The sequence below is a fragment of the Oxyura jamaicensis genome, chromosome 11 (genome assembly GCF_011077185.1).
Source record: "Oxyura jamaicensis isolate SHBP4307 breed ruddy duck chromosome 11, BPBGC_Ojam_1.0, whole genome shotgun sequence".
Classification (NCBI taxonomy): Eukaryota; Metazoa; Chordata; class Aves; order Anseriformes; family Anatidae; genus Oxyura; species Oxyura jamaicensis.
In genome coordinates, this window is record NC_048903.1 from 918,687 (window position 1) to 946,556 (window position 27,870).

The following is a 27,870-nucleotide window of genomic DNA, read 5'->3' on the forward strand; positions in this document are numbered from 1 at the left end:
ACATTAAAGTTTTGTGTTTTTTTTTTTTTTTTTTTTTTTTTTTTTTTTTTCCAGCAATGTAAAAACCTTTTGAGAAATCCAGAAAATTTCATGTTCCTTTTGTCACATTCGTAAATTCTTTCCCTCTCGTGACATGAGCTATTACTGTCTTGACAGCCCAAAATCTTGCATTAACTTATTTTAAAATAGTAACTTCTCAAATCTTCCCTGTGCAACTGTTTCCCACACAATTTTGTACAAAGGTGTCAACTGTGTTCTATCTGCTGTCTAAAAAAAGAACAAGTTTTTAAAAACATTCAGCTTATTAAACAAGTGTTTTATGTACAGTACAGGAATTCCCAGCCTTGAATGAGCATAGTTCATACGCGGAGGGTAACTCACGTGGCTATGAAGGTTTACATCTGAGACTACAGCAATGCACGGTGGGGGCCGAGCAGCTTCTCCACCCCAGCAGCAGCTACGGGCGAAACTGCTCCATATAGGCCACATGTGACACCGCTTCTCTCATGGCTGGGGGATGCTGATTTACAGCACTTCATTAAGCAGGAGCTTGGCAGTAAGTAACTGCAGCTTCCAAAAAAACGCTGATCTTCAACTTTCCTCCAAGAACACCAAGACAGCAGCACAGCCCCGCAGGGAGCTTTGCTGTTACTCGGCATGAACAGGGAGCTTTGGGACACAGCACACATTTGTCCTGCAGTTACGCCGTGCTGCTTAAGACAAAATGCATTTAAGGTAAACCTAAATACTCCGAAGCTGTTGGTCTCAGATGCCACCACCACCACCCAAACCTCCTCAACCAACGCTGAATGGACCACGAGTAAGTACCTGGAGAGGGGCTGGGTCAGCAGCAAAGCAAGCGGCCAGGCCCCATCACCCCAAACCCTGGGGCACAGCCTGGCCCCTGGGACAGGGCACGCTGCAGGCTGAACTTTGTCACTCACGCCTCATGTGGCTGGAGTCTGACTGGGGGCTGAGTGGCACAAACCAGGAGGAGAGGATCTTGGAGCAGGCGAGCTGTGTCCTCCTCACCCACCTGCTATGCTCCCTGCGCTGCCTTGGCCTCCCCGCCAGCAGCAGGGAAGCCTCCACATGCTGCCACCAGGGGACCCGGCCCCTCTCCTGAGGAACGCTCCTGAGTTCACGCCTGAGAACAGGGGCTGAGCTGGCAGCTGGTTAGCGCAGCAATCGCACAGGGAGACCGGAGAGTCAGCAAGAGCCGGGAGATGGTTAAGACAGAGAGAAGCTCAGCACTGAGGCACTGGGAGAATCATGTGAAGAAACAATTCACTGTAACAATGAAATTGCTTTTATTAAAACAGAAGTGTTAAGCCAAGAAAATAAATTATTGCTATGATAGACATATTTAGAACATAAGGAAGGACGTTAATCTTGAGCTCCAGGTCAATATAACCCTGAAACAGGAAGTTACGCTACTTTTCTTAAATACCTTGGTTTCTCTTCTTGCCCTTCCAAAAACTTTATAAAATGTGCAGCTTAGAGAACAAACAGTAACAGAGTCACTTGTAACAAAAAAAAAAAAATCTGTACAGCACATAGCCTTAAAAATAATACATTTTTTTCAAACAGCTATGTTACTTATTACTCATAAATATAGGGCTAACAAATTTTGAACGCCCAAGGTCCCATCCAACACCAAAGCTATTAAGTGTAGCTGACAGAAACCTTCTCGGGACTTTTCCCCCAGCCAGAGGTCAGGTTTTGGACTGTCTGAAAGAGCCTGATTATGTGTAAAAGAATCTTCATGGATGAAGACTGTCTCCTTCTGCTGGTCAGAGGCCTGGGGTCTTCAGTGAGTTTGAAATGGCAATCAAACCTGGAACACAGCAGCGTGCAATGGGTTAGACTGGCTGCACTGCCACGACACGGCAGGATCTGCAGGTCCCTCTGTCCTGGCCAGCAGTGGTTTTGCAAAATACTTCAAAACCACGGTCTGTCAGAGCTGCATTTTGGTGGAAGAACGCTTTACTAGCAGAGCCTCTCAGGAGGAACGAGGCGCTTCCCCAGGCTAAAGGCTGCCTCTGGCTCAGGACTCGCCCAAAGGCTGCTGCCAGAGCAGCAGTCGGGCAGCAAACCCCCTGCAACTGTGACCACTTCAGAAGGCCCTGTCTGTGACCCGTCCCAAGGAGGAGCTCAGGATCCCAAATTTGATCCATGGCTGCCGGGTCTGTTTAGCTCAGTACAACCTCCACCTGCAGATCACAAGCCAAGGCCCTTCACCCTATCTATGGGCCTGTGCCCTGACCATCCATCCAAGCCCCAGCCCTGTCTGCCTCACACTCACAGCCCTCTGTTCCCTGCAAAAAGGGAGCCCAGTCCTAGGGACCGGAATCCTTTGGTGAGGAAAGAAGCAAAAGCTGAGCCGGACGCAGGCTGGTGTGCGTGAGGCATAGTACGCCTTTGCAAGGGCCTGCCACCCCGCTTGGCTGCCTGCCTTGTCAGGGCTCATCTCTCCTCAGACAGATCACCAGCGAGCTTCCTCAGACATCTTCTGGACCTTCTGGCCAACCTCCAGAAGTAAGTACTTCCTCCACAAGCACAGGAGCAACAGCTGGCAGCTCCCTCAGGACTTCCTGACCATAACCTAGCAGGTTCCTTTGTTTGGTGATGTGTACAGACTCCTTGGGAGGTTCAAAGGAAACTGTGGAATAAATCCAGCTTGGGGAGAATACCATGGATTCCCCACGGCAGCTCCGAGGGACTAACAAACAGCAGGATTTCAGCAAATAGCCACAAGAAACAGATTAGTGGTTAGACAGCCGGGTAGCATTCAGAGCAAAGAAGCTCATCTGAACACTGACACATGGCCTAGGTGGTGCTCAAGCCTCTACTACCTGAAAATCATTTTTGCTTGTTTAGTTTCTTCTCCTCCAAACCAGGGAGGCAGCCGACCTGTTATTTAAGGCGATGGCTCTGGCTGTGGGAGTTGGTTGTCTCTAACCAGATCAGAGCCACTGACACCGGTCAGGAATGCGTGTGGGAGACTTCTCATAGAGAAGCGGGGGTGAGGTCCTGACTCAGAGCTACCGACGAGCCTGACCAGCACTCAGAGCTGCTGGAAAATCCCCTTCAGGGGCTACTTACAACAACTCCACTTCCTTAGGCCGTATACGTGTGCAGAGGGGATCACACTATTGTCGAGGGACTTATGGTGACCTGGCCTGCTTTCTGCAGAGGAGAGAAGCCAGCATTAGTACAGGGTTAGAGGACAACAGCATCAGGACACGAGCTAGTGGGAAGGGAAATGGCTGAGAACCCTCAGGAACGTAAGAGAAACAAATGACATCTGAGAGCAACAGGCTCCCGTTCCTCCCTTCGTTCCATCTCATTGCTCCCCACAAAAGGTCCAAGCCTCCCCAGGAAGGAGCTTAGCAGCATCCGCGGCAGAGCTCCATCCGCTCGTCCCCAGGAGGTTAAGCGTGTACCCCAGCCCATGGCAGCATGAAAGCTCCTGTGTGCACAGCATCCCCTCCCGATGCAGCCTCCAGCCCTGCAGGTCCTTTCCAGTCCTCAGGGATCCTGGTCACGAAGGGGAGGCTCTCACAACACAGGGGCTTTGGCCTGCCCCCGAAGAGGCGAGTCTCTGCGAGAAGAAACATCACTTCCCCACAGCGACTCCTAGCCCCAAAGCAGCATCTTCAGTCCCCACGTGAGAGGCAGTGGCTTGAACCGAGGAGGCAGTGGTAGTAACAGGCAGAGTGAAGAGAGCATTTTGGCTGCTTGCACTTACTGCGGAAATGTACTGGCTGTTTGTGAACCGGGGTTTCTCCTCCATCGCAGAGCTGTGTTGTGAGCCTAGGGGCATGTAGGTGGGTGAACCCATGTCTTCACAGAAGCTTTCTTGTGGGATGCTGGAGACACAGCCACTGTCGGAGCCACTGGAGCCGCTGCCTGACATGCAGTGCGATGACTCGGAGCTCTCTGTTGCTGGGGGAAGACAGAGAAGTCGTTCTGAGGACTGTGAATTTGGCCTAAACGACCACGTGCACCTGATGACACACCTCTTTGCAGAGGCACTGGTCACACAAGCCCATGGATACGCCACACTGCTATCTGAGCCAGAGGCACCGAAATAACGCAATGCGGTAACCCAGTGATGCTGGAGATGGAGCAGGAGGCACTGAGGACTGCCTGGGGCTGGCACAGGGCAGGAACAGGGAGGCCCCACTCCCCGGGCAGTCAGACTCTGAGCTGCCCGTCCCAGGCATCCCGGGCAATGCCGCTGGCACTTCCGTTCCCACCACAGCTCCGCAGGACACGCGCTGCTCCTCCTGCCCTGTCCCTGTACCGGCCAGAGAGCTTCACACAGGGGAAGCCAAGGGGTCACTGGACCAAGCTGGCCAAAGTGAGGAACACAACGCCTCCTACCTACCAGAGGGGCAGGCAGAGGCACGAGCACTGCTCTCCAAGGCCACAGCAGCCCTGGCATGCAGCACCAAGCCTGAAAGCAGGAACGGGGCTCGTGCGGAAGGGCAGGGCCTTCCTTGCTGCACCGCGGGTGTGTGGTGGGGTGTGCCGTGACTCCAGGGAGCCTGGTGTGACCGCACAGCAGGGAGCGAGCCGTGGGGACGAGCCCATGGCACAGAGAGGCTGGGCTGTGGGTCACATCCCCGGGTGCGTTGCAGCACGGCCGGCTCATACGTACTCAGTGACGGCTGGCTGCTCGTCTCGTGCTCCAGCTCGTCTTCCTCGATGCAGGCACCAATGTCGAAGGGGCGCCTGGGGGCCAGGACGCCTGGCAGCAGAGCCTGGTCCAGGTACATGTGCAGGTTGAGGGGCCCCAGAAGGGAGGAGGAGGAAGGGCCGTACGCAGCAGCGGTGCTGCCAGCAGAGAGCTGCGCCTGCGTCCTCTTGTACGGGTTGGAATGGTCAAACAGAGACACTGCGATTGATGCTCTGGTCCTGGCGCCTGCCACAAAACGTAAAGAAGCCCTGAGCGTCAGTCCTGCCCGGCTCACTTGCAGCAAGGGGGCAGGGCAGGCTGGCACTTACCTCTGCCTTTCATGATGTAATCGATAGCACGGTCATTGATAGCTGCCTCGCTGGGTTTGATATCCAGGAACGGCTTGTTGCCCACACCCATGGAGACCATCTCCTGCATGCGGATTTCTGAAGGGCAAGAGCAAGGCGTGTAGCAGCCACCTGCGAGGCTGCCCCGACCCTCCCTGCAGGCACTACGCTGCGCCAGGGCCAGGCTGCTCCTGAGCTGCCAGCATTAGATCCGTTCTCCCCTTGCTCCCCAGCCTGAGGAGTGTGCTCAGACAAGCCCCTCGTGCTCTGCTCTGCTTCAGGCGCCCAGTGCCATGCCACCTGCGAGTGTCATCCAAGCAGGAAGCCTGGGGTGAGGAATAGGCTCAGCCAGGCAAGCTGCCACTCCGAGAGCGAAGCTGTGGGGAGAACAGCGAGCTTTTCACAAGCACGGCCACTCTCACAGAGCAGGAAGTCCTGTGCTAGCACCTCCCATTTCTCTCAGTGTCCAGGCAGGTGTCTACGGTCGCACAGAGCTTGGACAGCTGTCAAGGTGTCTGGGACAAGGGGCAGGGAGGGGACAGCACCCAGCCAACCCCAGCACATGCTCCTGAGGCTGCATGCAGGCACACGGCTGCTTGCCACACAAAGCTGCCTGCTAATAGGCTGCAAACCTACTCAGGACAGCACGAGCTGAAGGGGGCTCCCGCACCTTTTGCGGCACAGACGCCCTGGGAAGGAATCACACCTTTATTGCGGGCTGCCTGCTGCCACAGGATCTTGGCAATGTCGCTGGTCCAAGCCTGCTTGGTCTCGGCTGAGCTGGCCTGGAGGATGTAGGTGTCGCTCGACTTCCGCCTTCGGAACCAGATCTCGAAGCGCAGCCCGCTGTCTCCGGAGTTCTCCGTCAGACCGATGTCTGCTGTCTGCCAGAAAAATGCAAGAACAAAGGATCAGCCGGGGCTGCACCAGGGGCAGAAAGGGTAATCTTGTTGGCAGGCCAGCCAGGGGAGAGAGCTGACCCGATGAAAGGACACAGGCAGCCTTCAGGGAGAAGTCCAGAGCTACTTCTTGCCCAAGAGCAATCTGCAAAGCTGCCCTTACCTTGAAGGAGCGCTTGTAGATATACACATCAAAGCCACCCTCGATCCTCTTGGGCTTGCTGAACAGGATCAGGTCCTCAAAGAGGAAGACGTGTCGCTGGCACTTCCTGCGGCCCAGCCAGATGGTGAACTCGTCCTGCCGCACCAGCTGCCCCTGCTCCTTCAGGTTCACCTGGCCACGGGGAACATCCTGGTAAGGCCCCGGCAGCTCCCCCAGACAGCAGGAAGCCGGGGCCAGGCAGGCCTGGACACAAAGAGCAGGGTCCCACGCGTGGCCCGTGTGGCGAAGAAGCGGCCACTGCCTGTCCCCTGGAAGAGGTAAGGGAACCTACCTCCCTGGGGCTAGAAGCCACAGCAGGCTGAAACATGTGGCTCAGAGCTGAGGCAGAGCCCACAGACAACCATCTCCTGTCACCCTGCACAGATCTGTGACAAAGCCAGCTCCGGGGTGCCAGCTGGAGGCATCAGCCTGGCCCTTCTCTTGGGGGACAGAGAAAGCTCAAGAGGAAAGGACAGCCAGAAACCCGCCAGGAGCCCAGGCACGTCTGGGTCAGAAGACGAGCGCCTCAGTTCCTCCTGCCCTAGATCCATCTTCCTCCACCCTGAGCCCTGCAGTAGATGGATTTTTTGCTTTGTTTCTCCTCCTCCAGTGCTGCCCTTCGTGTGCCTCTCCAAGTCCCACCTTGTTGGCTTTTGCCTATCCCTGGCACCAGCATCAGCTTTAATTCCTTCCTGCAAGCTCGCTGCCCCCCCAGGCAAGCCAAGGAGGCCGCGAGCCCTGCTGGTGCCCTGCCCTGTGCCTCAGCAGTCCCGCTGCGCCGTGCTGGCAGCCTGGCACCCCGACCACTGCGGGGATTTGAGGGGATGCTCACCACACGACCCAAAGACCCCAAACCTAGAGAGGGGGGAGAAGTGTGGCTTCGCCCCCCTGGCAGGGAAGGGAGGACTCTGGAACGTACGTCACAGTCACGGATGGCGTCCATGGCCAGCAGGTCGTTTCCGTGCCGGAGCTGAAACTTCACCATCTCCTCAGCCGCTCGGAGGTAGCCCAGCTCCTGCTCTTGCGCCTCGCTGCACTCCTTGATCAGGTCCTTCAGGAGCAGGGCGTATTTGCTCATGCGCTGGATGGGTTTCAGCAGGTAGGAGGCCAGGTCCATCTTATCCCCCAGCTGCACCTGCTTGAACTGAGAACCAGAGCAGAGGGTTAGGGCAGCAGCTCCCCGTGTGCCCACGCAGGCACTGACACCGCGGCTGCCCAAGGCCTCAGCTTCCTGACTGGGGTACTCGGATTGCTCTGCAGGGAACGGGATCGATGCTGCCGGGTGCTGGGCTCCTTCCCAAAGCACTCACCGCATCTCTGCTCACGTGTGCAGAGCCAGGCAGGCAGCGCCGAGCACACCTCAAGCAGGAAAGCTGGGCTGGGCTGAACATGGCAGCCACCCCAACACCCAGAGGCACCGCGGGTGCGGGCAGCGGGTTTACCTTGAAGAAGGTGTTCCCGTGGCTGGCCAGCAGCGAGTCTGACTTCGGCTTGTTCTTGCTGTACAAGGCGTACATCCCAAACTGGTCTTTCTGCAAGAGAGATCCCCACGTGAGGCCAAGGCAGACCCAGGACCCAGCGACTGGCCCCAGGGTTGGTGACTCCCATCCTTCTGCCTCTCCCAGGTGCCCCAGAGCCTCCGCCAAAGACTCGGCTTTAAGTTCAGCCAGAGCCAGGGGAAGTTCTTGTCTTCCTACTCCCACAGCAGCTTGGACTTCTGAGCTCGTTTTCCTGCTACCCCTTGCTCATTACATACCCCAAGGGATATCAGCCACCTGCTAAGTGACAAGCACGCACGGGGCAGCTGAGCTTAGGACTGGTGCCTCGTGCTTCTCCCCACCAGCTCCTGGCAACCCCTCCTGTACCTCTCTGCTCCAAGTCCTTCCACAGCGATGCCACAGACAGAAGACAAGGTGAGGGATGCCCCTGAAGAAGCAGATGGGCTTTAAGGAGCAGGATTTTGCTGCCCCAGCAGCGTCTCTTGGTGGCAAAGAATGACAGGAAAGGCAAAGAGCAGCCGCTGCTGCCTGGCTCAGCCTCACAGAGCCATCCCAGTGCCACCTGGAGCAGCACAGAGCAGACAGGGGCCCAGCATTTGAGCTGGCAGGGCACAAACCAACCTTCCTCACGGCTACAACGGCAGCTGGGGGAACGCAGATGGGCAGGGAACGAAGCTGTCACCTCCCAGGCAGCAGAACCTGCCAGCTACCACAAGACCAGATCCCCCGCAGCCCCGGCCTGACCCACAGAGCTGCTACCGGCTCAGCACGTGCACACAAGCACCACGCACGAGGAGAGCTCGTGCCCTTACCAGAGCCACAACGCCCCTTCCCCACCCACACGTCAGGGGCTGCAAAGCCACCCAACGCACGTCCCCAGAGCCAGCGCAGGGCGCTTCTCCCCTCCCGAAAAGAGCCACAGCCCAGCAGCACGCAGACAAGCGGCCAAACGCAAAGCACAGGAGCCAAGCACGGAGGAGCCCGACCCCAGGAGAAGGTGCCGATGCCTTACGTGCCGCAGGAAGCAGTGGCTGACGCGCAGCGGGTGGTTGCAGCAGCTCTCGAGCTCCCGCAGGAAGTACTGGCTGTGGAAGTCGTAGAGTTTCTCCAGGTTCCCAAAAATGACGCTGCGCTTCCCACGCAGGTCCTGGGGGAGGTCGAGGCGCTCCATCTCGGGGAAGTAGCTGTCGATGATGTAGCACAGCGACCTCACGTACTCCCGCTCCGTGGTCACCATCTCGTCGATGATGTGCCGCAGCTTGCTGCAAGAGGGAACGCTCGGCCTTGAGGGGACGCAGACCACAGCTGCGCTGCGGCAGCATCCGGGCTGTCCCTAGAGAAGCTCTCCCCGGGTCCCGGCCTGGAGGTGACCCCCTGGTGCCATCTGAGCTCGGATTTGCAGCTTTCTGTGACAGCTGACCCTGACAGAGCCCGTGCAGACCCAAGGAACACAACTGGCTTTCTGTTCAGGAAGGGAAGCCCCATTGTGGCTGTGGCCCTGACCCGGCAGGACACACGTCCCTGGGCTCAGCCAGCCCCGGCTCCCGGACACAACAAGCCCCCAAAGTCAGCATGCTCCTCAAACACGAGGGAAAGCAGAAATCCCAGTGACTTGTGTCAGGTGTCAGCCCGAGGACTGGGTGCTGTGGGGTCACTGCTAACGCTGGGGGAACGGGAGCTCTGGACGCAGGGGCTGTGGGGCCGGAGCCCCCGAGGAAGGGCTGCCCAAACAAGGGGGCTGCAGCCTGGAGCAAGAGGGCCAGAAGGAGTTGGAAGCGCTGAAAAAGGCTCTGGCTGGGGAAGAGGAAATTGCTCTGACTCCGCTCTAAGCCGGGAACCCGCTGGCTACAGCTGGAGCAGGCGTGCAGTCTGCTTGTAAGAGGGAGGCCTCAGCCCCGGTGGGAAGCGAGCTTCCTGTCAGGTCATCAGAAAAGAGCACCTCCCAGCACGCGCTGCTCTGAGACAAGTGCTCCTAGGTACCAGGTTTCCACTGCGAGGCAGCACAGCACCGGCCGTGACTGCTGCCGACGCGCGCCTCTCTTCTCAGCGTCCCGGCCGTCCGCAAGCTCCTCGGGCTGGCCGAGCAGCGGGACTGCCTCCTGCCACCGAGGGGACGGGGCTGGGCTCAGCTCGGTGCGGGAGGCACGCGGACCCTTTGCGGGGCACTTTCCCTGCCGGGGAGGTTTCCTGCAGGGGTCCCGTGCACTTGCTCCATGCCCACAGCCACTGGCGTACACGCACGTTCCCTGACCACGTTCCCAGCACCGCCCTGTCAGGGGTGGCCCCAGGCTCCCAGTTCTCTGAGCTCTGCGAGCGTTTTTTATTTTCAACCTTTTTTCAATGAGAGCAGTTGAAAGACCTGCCTGGCGACTCCCTTTCAGGAGCAGCTCCCATCCCCGGGCACCTTGCAGTGCTCAACAAAGTTAAGATCCTCGGAGAGAAGGGAAAGCCCAGAACAAAAGCCAGCTGGTGGTCGCTCAGGGCTCAGCCCCAGAGGGTGAACACAAACACCCCCTTACCTGCGAAGCAGTGCCCCCCCCAGCCTGGGCAGAGCCCCCCCAGATGCGCAGGGGGACGACTGCACTGCTGCGGACCCTCACACCCCAAGGTCAGCAACGCTGCGAGTCCCTCTCCTGCCCAGGAAACGCTCTTCCCCCCTCTTTCAGAGGAACATTGCTCCAGAGGCTGCGGGGGAAGGACAGCAGGCCTCCTTTCCCTTCCCCGGGCCCCCCCCCCCCCCCAAGGCCACAGAGCCAAGCTCCGCAGTCACTCACTCACCTGCCCCAGCTCTTGGCTTCGGTGGCGGAGCCGCAGCCCCTCTGTCCCTCCAGCAGGCAGTCCGCAGCCCAGCTGTGAGCGCCCTGCCGCAGCGCGAACGTCCTGTCCACCAGCTCCGTGCTGCTCACCTCCAGCCCCTTAATAAAGACGCCGGTGTTGCCGTACCTGGCCGGCTCGCTCAGCGTCCTCTGGCAGCCCGACCACAGGCTCTCACCGCAGGGCAGGTCGAAGCTCTGGGCCTTGCGGAGCATCCTCCTGGGAGGCGGCTTCCCAGAGGCTGGAGTGGAGGCGCAGGACGGCTTCACCTCCAGGGTTTCCAATATGCTCTCCAGGTTTGACTTTTCCTCGGGCAGTTTCGGCGACTTGGCGGCCCCGCTCCCAAAAGAAACTCGGCCGGAGTGGGGCCCGGCACCGAGAGCAGCTTGGCAGGCAAATTCGTCCCCAGCACCGAAATCGCCAGGGCAGCTCAGGGTGGGCGAGGGGATTTTCTCCTTAGTCCAGCCCGGGGAGCGGCCGGGCCTGCCGTAGCCATGGGATGTGCTGCAAGTCCTGTCCCAGTGCGGCCCGGGGGTGGCCCCCTCCGAGTGCCTCCGGTGGCACAGGCTGCCCGCCTCGCTGCCGGCCCGCGCCTGCTCCCCCGCGGCTGGTTTGCGGTCTGCCAGCAGCGACCTCCTGGTTCTCAAGGCTGCTTCCAGTTTCTTTTCGAAAACCAGCTTGGTCTCCTGGCACTTGGACCACGCGAACTTCCACTGCTTGAGTCCCTTGTCACTCTTCAGCTCGCAGGCCAGCTCCTTCATCTCCTGGAAGCGGGCATCGCTGATGTCCGGGTGCTGCCCCTTGTAGCTCTCCAGGCACTTGATGACACCCGCGCAGTGCTCGGCGGAGCTGCAGTCCTCCATGCTGATGCAGGCGAGGTGTCGCATCCCTTCCAAGGCCCACTCGTACGCCTGCAGGGAGCCAGAACAAAAGGCAACAGCCAGTCAGAGCCACTCGGGGAAGAATAACCCCGGCTCGGTGCCTGAAGCGTGAGACAAGAGAAAGGATCAGTGTGTGGCCAACGCAGTTCCTCGAGTGTGAGCGGAGGGGGGGCTGCTATTGTCCCTGGGGCTGAATTAACAATTCAGCAAAACAAACAGCTCCTTATGCGGAGGGCTTCAGCTGTGCCGGCTGCTCTGCCGCAGCCCTACCTCCCCGGCAGCACCCGCGCTGCCGGACGTGGTCCCTGGGGAGGGGATCCCAGGGGAAGCTGCTGGCGAGACCGCAGGAATCTTCACACACCTTCACGGCCCTGCTCGGGATGAAACCTGGAACTCCCCTTCTGCCTCATCCTGCCTGCTCCCAGCAGGACGTGGTGGAGGGGGCATGAGCCAGCTAACCGGGAGCAGATTGCTGCTCCCCGGGCAGCTTCCCCGGAGCCAACGGGGCACAGCACAGGGCTCGAGAAGAGCTGGGCTCTTTGGTCACCCCAACCCGTCCTCAGGGGGGACCCGGGACCACACAAGCTCAGCTGCAGCCCAAGTGTTTTCTGCGTCTGCTGGCACCCGAGCGGAGTCAGCGCCCTGCCCAGCCCTGCCTGCTACGGCGTTGCCTGCTCGTGCTGGTTAGCTCAGCACCGAGCTCAGCACTTTATTTCTGGTACTCCAGGAACGCTGGAAGCGGTTTCACGAGGCTTAGCTCTATGAGTGGTGCCCACGAGGCCTCGCTGATACAGCTCTGCCCAAACGCTGCCCACGCGGACAGAGGCAGGAAAGGGGCTGACAAGGTTTAGCTACGCAGGGAGCTTCGCTGCTCACCAGCAAGAACACGGAGTTATTTGTTAAAATCTGATGCAGAAGGCAGAGAGAACCCCCGGACAGCCTGCCCAGCACCTTCCACAGACTGTGTGTGTGCAGAAACACCATGGGCTGCCCCTGGGGTGAACCAGCCAGCACTTCACCTGCCAGGCCCCGCGTGGCTGCTGTGGCTCTGCTGGGAAGCTCCAGCCGTGCTCCGTGCCGCCGACGCAGGCGTCAGCCTCGGAGCGTTTCCCACCTGACAGCCAGAGCTGGGCATCCTCGCTCCGACAGCCTTCCGTCCGAGAGCTTAAAGAAGAGGGCCTGGGACGTCAGGAACAGGGCACCCAGCATTACACAGACGTGGAGCAGACGCCGCATCCCCATCGGGACACCAGTGGGGAAACGCTGGGTGCCAGGCTGCCCCGTGCTGCTGACACAGCTAGGCAGGGCACGGTGTGCGGGACGGGGACGTGAGGAGGGCTGAATGCCAGCGGGCAGGAGGCCACCCACGGGCTGAGGAGTCCCTCCAGGGGCAGATGCCACAGGCACGGGAGCTGCCACAGCCGTCCCCGTTGCTCTTTTGAGCTGCAGCTGCGTGCTCTGCGTGCAGCCAGCCCCATTACTCATGCAGGGCAAGGAGCTGCTTCGGTAGGGCCAGCAGCTGCTGGGGGAAAACGCTCCTCAAACAGCCCCACGCAGCCGCAGCGCGGGGCTGTCAGAGGCAGCAGCCCCGGCACAGGGACAGCCCGGCCCCGCCGCTCTCTCGGCCCAGGCTTTATGCTTGGAAGTGCCCACTGCAGGGGGAGAGAGGGGCTCAGGAGGGCAGAGGAGATGCCAGAGCCCGCTGAGTCTGCACTTACCGGGCTCTGTAACTCCCTGGCGGCATCAAACACCCAGGCGAGGTGAAACACTGAGCGCTGGGGAGCCCGGCAGATCAGTGCAGCAGCGCCAGATGGCCCAGTTTGATGGGGTTTTGTGCTGCTCCTTCCATTTCTGCACAAGCCAGCCCCCCCGGGCTGAGGGCTCAGCGCAGCTCTCCAGTCGTGCCGGCCAAGAGGTGATGATCCCAACCAAAGGCCGTACACAGGCTCTATTTTGCTCATGGATGGGAAAAGCTGTGCTCAGAAGGCACAAGGGGCTCTGAAAGAGGGTGCTGAGGACACGTGCTGTGCAGAGAGGCACAGCAAGGAGGCCAGCCTGGCTTTTACAGCAGCCACCGGGAGGGCAGCCGCCCTGCGAAGGGCTTCCCCGAGGCTGGGGAACTCATTTCCATCCACAAATGGGAGAAAAACAGAGGCTTCTGCAGCAGTTCCTAGAAATAACAGACCTGCCCGTGGCCTCGGCGAGGAGGAACCGGGGCTGCAACCCACACAGGGAGACAGCCCCGCCACCTCGTCTTCATATGGTATCTGTCTGTTCTTGGCAAGGACTCCACGGCAGCGCAGAAATTACTCTAAATCTCAGCATTTCTTCCATCCCCAGTGCCTGTCACAGGCTAGCGAATAGCTCAGCTTTGTTCCCTGCACAATGGGAGCGGCCCTCCGCACCCCGCAGCTTGCTTGGTAACATGCTAAGTGGCCACCAAGGTTTTCCCAGCCGCACCATCCGCTCCAACTGCCCCTTTTAGCACGCGAAATAGCACCCCCCTCCATGGAGGCAGCGCGCCCCGGCACGCAGGAGGACACAACGCCACGCAGGAGAGGGCATCGCCGTCGGCTCCGTCCCGGGGAGGCTGGTGGGAACGCTCCCACCAACGTCTGCAAGCAGGCAGGAAGGAGCCTGCACCTCGGCTTTTTGATCTTGACTCTACAGACGAGTTGTTACCGATTCTCGAAGTTATGGATTAAAGACAAACGTGTTTCCTGTGCACAGAGGGCTGCCCCGCGCAGCGGCGGCACGAGGAGCCAGCAGCAGGTTGGTCCTGCCAGGCTCCAGGGGACCTGCCGTGCCCCAGGGAAGAGCCGGGACGCCGCTGACTGCCCTCAGCGCATCGCCCCCGGCTCGTCCCCGCTCCTCTCACCACGGCGAGGCTCGCGGCGCATCAAGGACGGAGGCTGCTGAGTGTCTCTGGCACCCGACGCGCCATCCGCACGCACAGGCCATGGGAAGGGGCTCGGCTCCGCCGCCAGCGCTGTGTGGGAAGCCTCCCAGCGGCTCCCGCATCCTCCCAAGAGCCATCATCTGGGTATCACAACTCGCCCACCCAAACCCAGCACACCCCCCCCCCAGATTCCTCCCGGTCTCAAGGTCCGGCGATCTCTCAGATGCTTAATGAGGAGCCAGGACAGGGGAAAAGCACCTCGCACCTCCACGTGCCAGAGGGGGCTACGTCAAGGGGGCTGCCTCTGCCTAAAACTTCTCTTTCACCTCTTCCCGTGGGGAGATAATTATTATAACATGAGTTTTTTCTTGTCATGTTGGCAACGGGGTGTCTGAGCAGGCAGAGGTGGGCGGAGGAGGCAGATCACAAACTCTCTAACTTTCTGCAGAAGAAAAACGCACCTGGGGGGGTTCCTTCCACACCGAAGTGACTGCGCAGGGGAGCTGAGACAGGGGTGGTGAGAAGCCCAAACCGAACCCGACGGGAGCAATGAGACAGGAATCCAAGAGCAGCTTTGGGTACGGCGGCTGAAGCTGCCCTAAGAGCCAAGCCACAAAAGGGGCCAAGTCCCCTGTGCCGTGCCTGCCCCCTGCTCCTGGGCTTTGACACCTTCACCCAGAGGGGGGGAAGGCAGCTGGGAACGCTGCTGCTAACGGTGAAAGAGCGCCCAACATCATCAGAAGAGCCCTGACACACCTTGCGTGCCGCTCCTGTGTGCAAGGTGTGCTCTGCTCTGCTGTTAGCAGCACGCAGCTCATCACAGGGCTCTGCCCAGCACCCCATAGCTCAGCACCCCTCTCACCCTCACTGCCTTTCAGCCTTAACCTCTGCCGGGAGCTCAGAGAGCCAGAAGAGGTTGGTTGGCAGCACAGAGGACAGAACGGGTGCAGCCAGAGAAGGTCAGAGCACTGCGAGTACTGCTGTGAACTGAACCTAGTGCTTCCCAGCACCTGCTCGGTGCCACACGGGCAGGGCCCTGCTCCACCGGGGTCTGGGCACCAGTGGAAAGAGCGACGGCACTCACCAGAGCACAAGTCCGAGGTAAATGCTGCTCCCTGGCATGAAAACGCCTCTCCCAGGTGTGCTCTTCTCACTGCAGGTGCTCGCTGGGGCTTAGTGCCTCTAGAACCCACGGCTGTTTGGGGCTTTGAGAACCGCCCCCAGCTCACAGCACCGATGTCCCCTGCCACAGGTTTTCCTCAGCCTCCCACCCACCGCCCCTAACAGCGCCCACCAAGGAAGGGGCAGGGAGAGAGCAAGCCTTCAGGACCCGCAGACGGCAAGCCGGTTAACCACCTAGAAACATCCCCCACCCTACCTTGCCGTGGGTACAGAGGGGGTCCATGTCCCGGCCGAGCGCAGCTCTCTGCTGTACATCACCATCCCCGAGGGCCAGACTGAGGCAGGGCCACCTCGTCGCTGGGCTCCGGCTATTCACAAGCAAATGCTGCTAGCCTGAATACCCGGTTGAGGAGCCCTGGAAACCGGAGAGCAGGCGGGAGGGAAGGGGCCGCGCTTCACAGGAGAACCACTGAAGTGTGTGGAGAGCAGCCTGCCTGGGCGTGGGCCAGATCCCCTTCCTTTCACAGTGCAGAAACGGAGAGAAAACACACCTACCAACCCCAAACTCGAGCAAAACTCAAAGCCAGCTGCCACCCGACACGCTTTGGAGAAGCAGGACGGTCCCTTCTGAAGATGTAGCAAAGCTTTTCCCGTGCCTCAAAGCCAAAGCCCCGCTCGCTTCCAGAGAGATCTGCGGCTCCACCAGCGGGCAGCGGCGCTGGGGCGCACCAGGAGCGCAAGCATTCAGCAAAGCCACCGGCTGCACGCAGCCCGTGCCGAGGTTCGCTGTTCCCAGCTCCCCACCCTGTCACATTTGACTATTCCGAACTGCATGTGAAGCCTTCTCTGGGATTCATTAGCAGCAGAAAGCAGCCTAATCAAAACCACGTCCTACACGGGACGTAGCTGTAAAAGCTCAGCTCGAAGCGCTGAGGAAAGGACTCACCCTCTTGAAATACAAAGCGCAACAATTCCGGAGTTGCTGTGTGGCTCACATTGCCTCCCCTCCTCTCTCCAAGGGAGGAGAGACCACTAAAATCACCAGTTTGCCTAAAGCCAGCTAAGAAAAACAAACTTTCAAGCCCGTATTTGCATTGCTGCCTGTTACCAAGCGGCTGGTGCTGTACAAACACTGCAGGAGGGCAAAGGATGAGAGACGAGCACGGACCATAAATCCGTCGGGTTTCGGGATAAGGAGGGAGAACAAGTAGGTGCACCTACAAGAGGAACGAGGCGTCAGGGAAGGGGCAGTGCTCCGTGAGAAACACGATGGGGCCTGGCTGCACGGGCCTCGTGGGGACCCAGGCAGCCTCCACGGCACCACGAGCGGCGCGTTTGATGCGGCAGGCAGGGGGTGCTCATTGCAGCGACGCGCTTGGAAAGACTTCCGCAGCAACGCCCCGGGTGAAGGTGAGCGGAGCTCAGCAATCCCTTCCTTCCCCCTTTGGGCAGACACGTCCAGGAGAGTCTAAATTACAGGAGGACATAATTGGATCAGATGGCACTGCGCACGATTCCTGCTCTCCTGACGGCAACACGATGACCCACGGGGCAATTGCGGCTCGCTGCGCTGGAGCTGGCGTGCGGGACGCGTGCTTGCCCTTCTTTTAATTGCTGCGACTGCCAAGCAACACCTAGGGTAGCTTCATTACGAGCAGGCTGACTCAGGTCACGAATCACACCAAGCCACAGTAATCCCTGCTTCGTTGGCTTCAGAGCTTCCACGGAGCAACCTGTGCCAGGCGCACACCGATGTGTGTGTGCATACATATCCGTACACACGTAAACACGCGTGTGTATAGAACAACTCCCTGGGAAGCTGAGCAGGGAGCGTCTGGGACTCGCCCTCTCCAGCTGCTCTGCAGCTGCAGAAAGCCTCCCTGCAGCAGATGCTGTGCAGTTTTCCTCGGTCTTTGTGTTGTGCTCCGTGGTCGGTCATGGCTTTGAACACTTGGGTAGATTCTGCACTGATTTTTTTCCTTCCTTTTGTCCCACCAAGGGGATTTTCTCAACATTTAAAAACTCCTAAGCCCAGAGGACTGGGGACCAAGTTTGCTCCCAGCAAAATCAGCAACTCCAACGTTTGTGTTTGCTGCAAACCAGCCTCTTTGCGTCTGAAGTGCTGCCCATCTTTTCATGAGCTTTGGGCCTCGCTGCAAAGCTTTTCTGTCCGTGAAACTCCGCTTACGATCCCTTCTTGTGAGAACAAGAGCAGACGCTGTTACACTGCTTGGCCAGGACCTCCCTCCTTCCCAGTTACCCCAGTTACTTCCACCAGGGTGCAAACACGACAGCGTGTGTTATAAAACAATTAAGGAAATCCCTTAATCAATAAGCAAGCTGCTGCTCCAAGCGTCCAGAAGTCTGGCAGGTCTTCCAGATGCGCTGAGTGTGGCCTCCACTACTACAGGTGAGAGGCAGTACTCACTGGATACACGCTGGAGCAAAGAGAGCTGGTAAAGCAGATGGCTCTGCATGCTGAAGCCTCCTTGGGCCGCTGCCCTTCTCTCCCTGCTGCCCAGTGGTGGCCGGTCCTCCACTCGCCTACCCCCATCGCCACAGCCATGAAACCACCCCGAGGCTGACTTGACCCAAGTCACACACTGAGATTTTACTGATGGCTGAGGAACCGGAGGCACGAATGAGCAAGCGTGTGTACCCGTGAATGTGCGACCACTGCCTGGAGGAGGGGGAGAAGAAGGGCAGCATTCCCACGCCTTTTGGTGAAGGGGAGCGCTCCCCTCTTTGGTCAGAGCCGGCAACCTCTCGCTGCCAGTCGGTTCCAGCCCGGGCCACATCGAGGTCTGTGAGTCACTGAAGCTGGTGCCGTGCACCCAGCAGCAAATCGCCCTCTGTTCAGACCGGTGTCGCCTCCAGAGGTTTTCATGTGTTGCCCTTACACCTCTCCCAGCAGCCCCAGCGCCACGCTCTACAAATACCCTCGGTAATAGCACACCACGGGCCAGCAGAGGCAGACGGGGCTGTGGTAGGTGTCTGCCCTCGGCTCCCCGTTAATGACATCCTCCACGCTCAGCTGGGGATTGCAAAACCTCCAGCGTGCCCTCGGGCCCGGACAGGGGCGCTTTGATGCCTTTCTCTGTAGTCTTCAATTCCCATCCTCTCCGCTGTGACAAGCTGAGCCCAACTCTGCTTCATTCCTTGGCGATGTGCTGGGATCTGCCCGCACAGCCGGAGGGAGGGCAGCCTGCCCGAGCTGCACGGCCGCCTCTCCCAGCCCCGCAGCAGCCCGCAGGGGACCGCAGGAGGGGAGCCCGGCCACCTGCGTGCTGCTGGCCCAGGGGATGGCTCCTGCGCTGCGGCTGAGCAGGGGGCAAGGCTCTTCCCCCTCTCCCTGAGGGCAGGTTTGCCTTGGGAGGTGTGGAGCTGAAACTGAACCCCGATGCTCAGCACAGCTGTTGGGCCTCCCTTCCTCTGGGGGACTGAGAGATGAGAAATAGGTCCCCTGTTTAAGAGCACGCAGAGGGGCACCGATAGGATCGGAGCCCCCCTGGAGCAGCCAAAGGAGGGTCAGAGGCAGCGGGTGCTGGGAGAGCCCTGTCCATATGGCCCGGGCTTTGATATGCAGATGGAGCCATTGTGAGCTCTGGCCCCATCTGTAAGCCGAGGGGAGCTCCAGGTCCAGATTGCTCGAACAGATCTCTATTTAACTCCGTGACTAAAGGGAATTCCAGACTCCGGGAGGCTCCAAGCATCCAGATGGATGCCAGCACACGAGCATTCAGAACGTCTGTCACCCTGCACAGCTCCCGTCCCAGGATCCAAGGGAAAGAAGCATCCAAGCCCAACATCTTGCTCACATGCGCAGGGCTGGGGGCCAGCTGAGGAAAGACCTCTGCTAGCATCACATCTTGCACCGCCAGTGCAACGCGTTCCCCTCGCAGCTCAGCCGCAACCTGAGCTGGGAAATCCCTAAACCTGCTGGGAGGAAACGCTGCGTCCTGATCCTGGAGGAGATTTGGTTTCACTGCCTCACACAAGGGGAGCCCAGGCTTTCAGGGAACCGTCACATTTTGTGCTCACAGGCAGCCAACAACACCGCAAAACTGTTACGGAGAGGTGCTCTGGTGACCAAGGAAGCTGCAGCACATCACACATCACCCCCCTGCATACACAGCAGTGCCAGAACACCTTGGCGTTCCTGGGATCACAGCAGGGCAGCTGAGGGGTGGGCAGCCTGCACCCCTAAAGATGCTACGGGCTGGCCTGGTATGGTGCTGCCCAGCCTCTTCTGCCCGCTGTGCCTCCGGGCAGGGGGAGGCTTCAGCCTAGGAGGGAGAAGAACAAGGACCCCAAGAGACAGGCCACACAGACCCCATGCTGCACTCAAGCAGAGCCTGAGGTGTTAGGGAGGCACTCAAAAAATACACCAGGCCATGAACTTACCTTCAACTGTGAATTTCGCTTGGATGTAGCAGGTGAAAAATCCTAGCGATTCCACTGCTGACTCTGACGCTGAGGGACAAACTTATGCAGCAGTCTCACACCTGTGCTGCGAACCAGAAGGAGCACCAAAAGCAGGTGCTACCATTTAGCCTCCTCCTGCAGTCACGGAGCTTGCTGGGAGCTAGAGACACTGCCGTGACACTGATTTGGCAACGAAGTCGTTGATGAAACGAGAGAAAATAGCCTGGATGCCAGCAGATCCAGCAGCAAGTTACTGAGAATTCATAAAACGGAACATTAACCTAATAACTCACTTTGCAAGAGGGAATATTTGGGGCGAGCTGCTGCTGACTGGATTTAAATGGTCAGGACTCCTTGTTTGTGCAACAGGTCTGCCTCAAACTCCAAGCAGAAACCTTCTGATAAAGGAATATCCTTTGTTGGGAAAGTAAACGTTAGAGGCTCATTAAACTTGCAGGAAGATTTTGCCAACAAAAACCTGGCGGGAAGGAGAAAGGAGAGATTTCATGCATTAACCTTGCACGAACTCCACAAGAGGATCAATTTTCCAACCTCTAGGCTCAGTCCCCCAACTGCTTCAGGCTGTGTATGAAAGTGGACACCCCTGAAAGGAGAGAGCAAATCAGGCTAGGTGTGTGTCTAGGGGCACGGTTTGGACACGGTAACTGAGGAAGGAGAGAGAGAAGGGAGAAAGAGAGATGAGACAGCTGCTGCCAGACAAAGCGGCTTCGCCTCAGAGCAGAGCCACGTTCTGCCCCTCACAGGACCGACGGCAGGAGACAAGCAGGGTGGCACGGTGCCCGCGTGTCTGTCCGTTGTAGGTACGCTGCAACAATGACATCTCTGATGTCTCTTTTTACACGTTGGTGCTAAGTTCTATTCTCCCATTCTCCTGCAAGCCTGTTCCCAGAGCCGGGAATCGTAACTTCCAGTAAAATTAACTCAGCCTGTGCCAAGCAGCCTGCGATAGAAAGAAATCCTGCTGCGACAGGAAAATCCCACTTATAAGTCCCAGCTACCCAGACCCTTTCCAGCTTCCCACAGATTGGCATTCACAGCCCTTCTTTACTCATCAGAGGCGAAGCACAAAGACACATCATCAATTTACTCCCAGAAGGGGACTGGAATTTTCTCCTTAAAGCCACGGTCTGAGACACCACATCCCGTACAGCATCAGAATCCAGGCACAGCAGAAACAAGAAGCCTCGGCAGGCAGCTGCTGTGACCCTCCGGGGGAGAGCTGGCAGGTAATGACAGCTGATGAAGTCAGCTCATTTATCACGCTCTGGCTCTCAGCTGTCACATCTGGAGATCAGCTCCGTCTCCATGCTGGGAACAAGGTGCCAGCACGTCTCGGTCACGCGCAGGACAGGAGCCCACAGACCCTGCAGCAGCCCAGGGGAGCAGCCCCCTCTTGTGCTGCCCACAGCACCTGAGAGAAGTCGAGGCAGACCGAAAGCTCTGCCTGTGCATGCGCCCAGGTAGTCCGGAGGCATGCGGTGCCAACAACGACTTCTAGAGGCAATTAAATCCGTGAAGATCGTGCAATATCCCCTACCAGAGAGAAACAGGGACAGGCACTGCCGTATGACACAGAGCGTGACCCTGGGATTCAGAGGGACCCCGCAAAGATGTGCGCAGCTGGGAGGGCTCGGAGCACACAAAAGACGCACACAAAGCGCTCTGATTCATGCTGGACGCGCACACACACAAGCAGCGGAGTGAAAAGCCTCCTTTACATCGTTTCCAAACAAATCTCAATGCCACCAACACGTCAGCCCGGGCGCTGCACACTTGGTACTTACAAGAGCGTCCGCTGCGCCTGCCTGCCGCCGCAACGGGGACGGGAGCGCTGCTGGAAGGGAGGGCGCATGGAGACCCGCAGAGGCACTCCCGCGAGCGGGGCCGGAGCGAGGGGAGCAAGGGCCCCAGCCCCTCTTTGGGCCCCAGAGGCAGCAGCACTTGTTCACGGGCCGGAGCGCAACAACGCTGGCATGCCTACAGCAGCAAGGACAATGGGGAGGGATGAGGAGGCGCTGCCATAATCAAATGCAGGCCAGCTGGCCCTCCCCCAGGAAGGGCAGGCACCTCCTTCACTTGCCAAAGGCTTTGTTTTCTAAGCCACAAAGAACAAAGTGGTGTGAGGGTGAGAGCGAGAGAAGAGCCGAGGAGAACCTGACGCAGGCAGAGCCACACGTGAGCGCAGGTAACGCGCCCATGCCAGCACAGACACAGCGGCTGGGCGACACTCCGCACGTGCTGAGCACAGCTCAGAGCAGCCCTTGCTGGAGATCCCGGCTGCAGAGGCAGAACCAGCCCAGGCGGATGGCTGGGCTCCTTTCAGAGACGGGATCCAAGGGCTAGAGAATGCCTCTGAAGGAAAGGCTCCAGAGCAGAGCCCAAAGAAAGCCCAACAAGGGAAACGCCAACGTTTCTCCAGCAGCCTCAGCCCAACAGTCCCGAGCACTGGGCCTCTGGATGGCTTCCCTTGGAAAGCAAGCGCAAGGCGAGGTCCCAAGGTTCCCACCAGAAGAGGCAGCGTCTTGCACAACATCCTGACAAGCAGGATAAAAAAGCCCTTGGGGCTGGAGCTGCCCCAGGCCCTCCTGGAATGACACCGGCACTTCAGCTCGGAGGTGCTGGGTACCAACCACACCACGGCTGCAGGGCACGCAGGTGCTGAGCTGGTGGGATGCGACTCTGCCCTTTCCGGTTGGGCCAGTGCTTTCTTCCAGCAGTGACTTTTTGCCAGAAAGCATCGTGTGTCTGCTACCCACCTTCTGCAGGACTGGTTGACGTCCCAGGGCTGGCAGAGATCACGCTGCGGGCTCTGGCTCATGAGACGTGCCGCAGCACGCCAGGTAGCTGCAGACGGGGCACGCAGCTCTCACATGGGCAACCTCCAGCCCGTGACCGCAGGCAGCGTGGCACTTTGCTCACGGTAAAGCCAAGAGCACGCAGAGACCTGGGGATAAGACGCTGGTACTTTTGCTATCACACATACCCTTGCTTGTTCAGGTTCCCATTTCTCCCTCTAAGCACTGCGTGGTGCCACATCCCATCACGGCCTTGGAATTGAGTAAAAGACAGAGGCCAGACCAGGCTCAAAGCCCCAGGAAGATGGCAGCTCCCCGAGCGTGCCCGTGCCGAGCCTGTGGAGCTGAAGCAATCCCCTGCCCACAATCGGAGGTGGGAGGCAGCTCCCTTCACCACCCCTGCCTCAGCCCAGCCGTCCTGTAGCCCGCTGCAGGCACCAAGAACTCCTGAGGCAAAGGAAGCAGGGACAAACGGAAACATCCAGCTTGGCACCGGTCATGGCTTTGGGGAGGGAACCCTGCCAGCCCATGTGCAAGCACCGTGTGGTCTGGCCCAGCTCAGCCTGCCTCGTTGCAGGCCACCAGAACTGCCGAGCAGTGAAAAACAGCGCGGCGACTCGATGGACCGTACGGGGCAGGCCCGTCCCCTTCCACGGCCTGGGTGGCAGCCCCGTTCAGCACCTTACGGATCATGTGCCCACCATGTGCAGAAGGGCCGGGGAAAGGGAAGGGAGCCACCCATTCCTCGTAGGCAGGGGATGAATCCCACGATCCCTGCGGTGGGCACTCTGCTCCCTTGGCACACGCTGAGATGTTTGGAGAGATGGGAGCTTGCCAGCTCATTACCATCGTGTACATTGCGCACGCATCCCCAGGCTTTTTCGCCGAATCCTGGGGTCTGGCATGCTGCAGGCTCTTTACAAGAAGGAAATCAAGGACATTACTTAGTTTAGACTCCTGCTGTTGATCCCTTCAGATATTAGGGAAGAGAGAAGGGGGTTAGACAGGCACTGACAAGATCACAGCAGTAAGGTCAAAGCAGCTCAGCATCAGAGGAGAGTGAAATCAGTTTAGATAAAATCTTCTGCTCCCCCCCAACCTCCCAGACACCACCACTAGCTTTGCTTTGAGAAGGCAGAAAGCGTTCCGGAGATCAAGATTAAAATAATGGGCGCTGAGAGAACTTTCACGCTGCACAGCAGTTTCTGCGCTCACCCTACAGCTGCAGGATGCGTCCCCTCCACACCCCTGGTTTCGGTTGGCCACTGGTTCACAATACCCGTGTGCTGTATTTACAACACCAGCACTGTTTATAGTTCTACTGAAACTAGGGAGATCAAAATCCTCCTCCCTCCCCCTGCGAGATAGCTCTGCCCCACACCAAAGCACCGCGCAAAGGCACCGAGCCGCTGTCGCTCAGCTTCCACTGGGGCTGCGCAGCACGAAACCAAGAGGGCTGCTGCTGCCAAGGACTGCCTTCCGCAGCCGTCAGCCACCAAAAGGGAACCGAACCAGTGGTGCTGTGAGGCCCTAGGAAAAGAAATGGGCCATCGCTGGGCCCTGTGCAACATCTGTGCCCCGGGAGGGGTCCAAGCTTTGAAAGGCTTTGAGGCTGTGGAAGAACACCCATTGCCGTTGAGTTCTGTCTGAGCAACCTGGCAGCCCAGCAGCTGCTACGTGCTGAGGTTTCCGTGCCTGAAGAAAGCAGCCACCAAGTGCTGCAGTCCACATCTGTGCCCCAGGAGGTCCCCAGCTGGGTAGGTTCACACCAGCCAGATGTTTGGCCTGGCCAGAGACTTGCCAAGATGCTGGGCAAGGCTAGGAACCTCAGTGTGCCTAACTTCATCAGCAGCATGACAGACTTCTTCGCCAGAATTCCTACCAGGACCAGAGCACTGGTTCCTGCCGTCCTACAGCACATAAAGCACTCTTCCCTCCACTGAGAAAAAAGTGACAAGAGGGTCGCCACCTGAACAGCAAACTGCAGAGATGGGCGAGAGCAGACCTGCAGAGCACCATCAAGCAAACAGCCCTCGCACGGCCTGGCAGCAAGGCTCCGGGCTGCCTTCTCCACTCTCCTCCCTCGCACAGGATGCTTCTCAATGTTTTTCATGTTTAGCTGAATTTCCTCCCCTTCCCCTGAGCACTTCTGGCTGCCAAGCCAGCTCAGAGACAGCAGCTAAGTGGCACCTACATCTGGTACAGCTTAACTTTTAGTGTCTATTCTTTCTGGAATTTGAGAACTTAAAACTCAATGTTTGTACAAGTGTGGAATAAGTAGAGCACGGGCTCCCTGGTCCTCTGTTCCTGCCAAAGCCGTACTTCAAAATGCACTTCGAAAATCCTGCTGCATATTCATGTGCAGCTTTAGAAATTAAATCACACCAAATGCAATGACACATCTGCTGAATGGGTGCACTTGCATTAAACCAAACAGGTGAGAATGCCAGGCAGCCAGCACGTCACCACGCGCGTCCTCTCCTCCTGCTCTGCAGAAGCCTGGACCAACTTAGTCCTCGGGTCCCTCAGCCACGCTCCCCAGCACACTGCTCTGCGGCTCCGTTCCCTCCTGCACGCCTCCAGAAGAGAGGAACTGGGCTATATTTAGGACTGAATAGCAGAGTACTACTCCTGACGTGCCAACAGGCTGAAGTTAGCAGCACGTAAGGATACAGCATGAACAAAACGCGGGCAAACTACCTCGGCCTGGTAGCCAAGGCTGGGCACAAGTAGCCAAACCCCAGGCCTTCAGTGTCTGAGCCAGCGCTGCCACGATTCTTCTACTGCTGCCCCAAGAAGTGCCCACAAGCTACAGCTCAGACAGCAGCAGACCTCTGCTCTTACTCGATGTGGATGCTCTCTTGAACTAACCTCTTCTTCCACATACTGACTTGAAAAAACCTCTGCAGACCCACGAGCTTGAGGGGTCTTTTGCAAGTCAGAGATTCAGCTCCCTGTTGGCACACACGCTAAACTTCGTGTCCTTCATGAAGAACCAAGCTCTGGACCGAGTCCGAGCAGGCTTTTTACACCCTCCTCCACACAGCAGTTGTCTCGTCTCACCTTGTCAAAGAATTCGTACAGCCTGACTGTCTCGCAGACTCGATGCCTGCTTTCATCCAGCTGAGTGCAGAACTCCTCCAGCTGATCTCTGTAGGTCTGCAGCTTCACTCGGTAAGAATGCACATCCACAGAGGAGAAGTCTTCCCACCGATCCATCTTCTTTAGTGCTTCCTGCCCCCTTCTGCAGTATTCCTGAAAGCAAAATGTGATTGCATGTGAGGATGGAGACCTGACAGGGAAAATAAATAGCCCTCGAGATCATTAACAGCTGGGACTAATTAGACTGGGTTTTGGGTTCAGTTCACATGAGCAGGGGTGTACTTGTTTACAGCAGAATTCTGGAGAGTCCTGACATCTGTTACGATTTACGTTAGCCACATGGCAGCTTGTAAAGGTCTACCCAGTAAGACTAGAGGTCAATTAGGATTAAAAAAAAGACAAGTGTCTCAAAGGATTAACTAAAACAAAAACCATTTTCCATCATAGTAGTTATTTTCCTCAAGACTGGCAAATACCTCTCTGCTGAAGGACTGAGCTGGTGGCTTTGTCTGCCTGCGGAGAGCAGGGAGGCTGGGCAGTGTAAAGGGACGACACGAACAGCTTAGCGATGTGCTCTCTACCAGTGCCACCTTAGCATCGTGGCTTTGGCCGAGCATGCAAACATGCTGCCAGCTCAGACTCTGGAGAGTATGTTTTTCCAAACACTTACGCTGGCAACAAGATCAAACTCCCTGAACTGCTTCTGTGCTTGAAGCAGCATCTCCAAAGAATCGTCCAGGTTGATCATCTCCTTTAGCCTTTTCCTGCCAACGTTCTCGATCCAACTGCTGACCTAGGAGAAAAGGGAAAAGCTCCACTATTAGTCACCCTGTGCTGCTCACCAAGGCAGGCCTTTATGTGGAAAGAACAGGGAATTGCTCTCATAACGCTGGTCATTTCATTACTGGAAAGAATGTGCATGTATACTTCTCCCCCATCCCGGCATTTCAGTGGAGCCTCCTGCTTGGAGACTTTCCACTTCAGGTTCCTTTGTAATTGTGAAGTTCTGCTATTGCTCACACAGCCTTAGGCATAAACACGGCAAGTAGCTGCTTGGGCTCTGTTTCGGGTGAGCCACGGTCTAACGCAAGCTCTGCAACCTGCAGGCTGACCTGATATTCCTATTATTGTTACCCCCAAGTGGGATAAAATCTCCCTGCTGCCAGATTTCCTATACCACTTCCCTTTTCTGCCTGGCAGCACGTGAGCTACGTCAACGTGAACACGCTGACAGATTCTCACCACCTGCAACGTTTCACGGTTCCCCGGGACTCTCAGATACCGGCTTGCTGAGGGCAGCTCGCCGCGCTGCCCCTGCTGCTGTGCTGTAGCTGCAGGTTCCTCGACAGAGCCCCATCACTGCCAGTTTCAACGAGCCTGAATCCTGAAACATGGGAAGAGGATGAACGACCTGGTCCTAAAAGCAAAGCAGACAGAACTCCAGCAGGATAACGCCTCCATCTCCATCAGTAAAGGGTTTTAATAGGCCAGCAAGCTCGTCTGCAATGCTTCAGGAACAGCTGCACCTGCAGGGACAGATCAGCTTCCTGTGTCATCTAAATCCACACCCCAGCTCAGCCCAGTCAGAGATGAATTCCCTTTCTTCCAGACTGGGAAGAGTCTGTGCCCGCGGAGCAAGCCCACCGGCACGGGGAGGAGGTGGGGGCAGGTTCCCAGGTGGGGACACACAGTACGGAGGGGCACGCCGCTGCTGCCTAGTGCTCCTGGGCAGGCTTAGAAGCAGGAGCAGCTGCTGCCAGCAGTGCTGCCCAGCATCACCAGTGAACTGCAAGGAAAGCAAGCTGGGAGCAGTTTATTTCCCTCGATTCAAACAAACAAAAAAAAGCTTAGCATAAAGAAGGAACAGGCAGGTGAACTGCCTTTGTGCCTTTTTTTGTTTGTTCGGTATTAGGAACCTGCACGTTTAAGGGAGTCTTTACTAGGTTCTTGCATCACACTCCTAGTCCTGAACACACAGGGCACGGCGCCTGAGTGTCTACCTCCAAATGGGAAAGTCATTAAACTCTCGGATCCACCTTGGCCTGTGAAAACAGGTAGGCTACGGCCTCCTTTGCAAAGCCAGTTCTCTCTAGAGAAGAGCCCAGGAGCCTAGAAGGACAATGGAGAATGGGTCCTAGCACTGACCTTTAAGGGCACAGGTTCGTAAGATGAGCTCCAAG

The 27,870-nt window shown here is 57.8% G+C and overlaps 1 protein-coding gene across 7 annotated transcripts in view; it reads right to left on the bottom strand.

The window, feature by feature from the left end:
- Positions 1 to 44: 44 nt before the first annotated feature.
- PLEKHG4 (pleckstrin homology and RhoGEF domain containing G4) overlaps positions 45 to 27,870 on the bottom strand; it is a 91,337-nt gene continuing 63,511 nt past the window's right edge. For 3 of the 7 annotated variants that reach the window (XM_035336439.1, XM_035336438.1, XM_035336441.1), the window contains exons 12-22: positions 26,361 to 26,483; positions 25,652 to 25,843; positions 10,410 to 11,356; positions 8,644 to 8,893; positions 7,575 to 7,664; positions 7,052 to 7,276; positions 6,094 to 6,264; positions 5,702 to 5,915; positions 5,014 to 5,130; positions 4,667 to 4,930; positions 45 to 3,948 (exon numbers count right to left, since the gene is read on the bottom strand). In XM_035336439.1, the coding sequence (XP_035192330.1) occupies positions 3,620 to 3,948; positions 4,667 to 4,930; positions 5,014 to 5,130; positions 5,702 to 5,915; positions 6,094 to 6,264; positions 7,052 to 7,276; positions 7,575 to 7,664; positions 8,644 to 8,893; positions 10,410 to 11,356; positions 25,652 to 25,843; positions 26,361 to 26,483 (2,922 nt within the window). In that variant the 3' untranslated portion in view covers positions 45 to 3,619. The remainder of the gene's footprint in view (positions 3,949 to 4,666; positions 4,931 to 5,013; positions 5,131 to 5,701; positions 5,916 to 6,093; positions 6,265 to 7,051; positions 7,277 to 7,574; positions 7,665 to 8,643; positions 8,894 to 10,409; positions 11,357 to 25,651; positions 25,844 to 26,360; positions 26,484 to 27,870) is intronic. The other 4 variants (XM_035336442.1, XR_004753741.1, XM_035336444.1 and 1 more) reach the window with 4 other exon arrangements.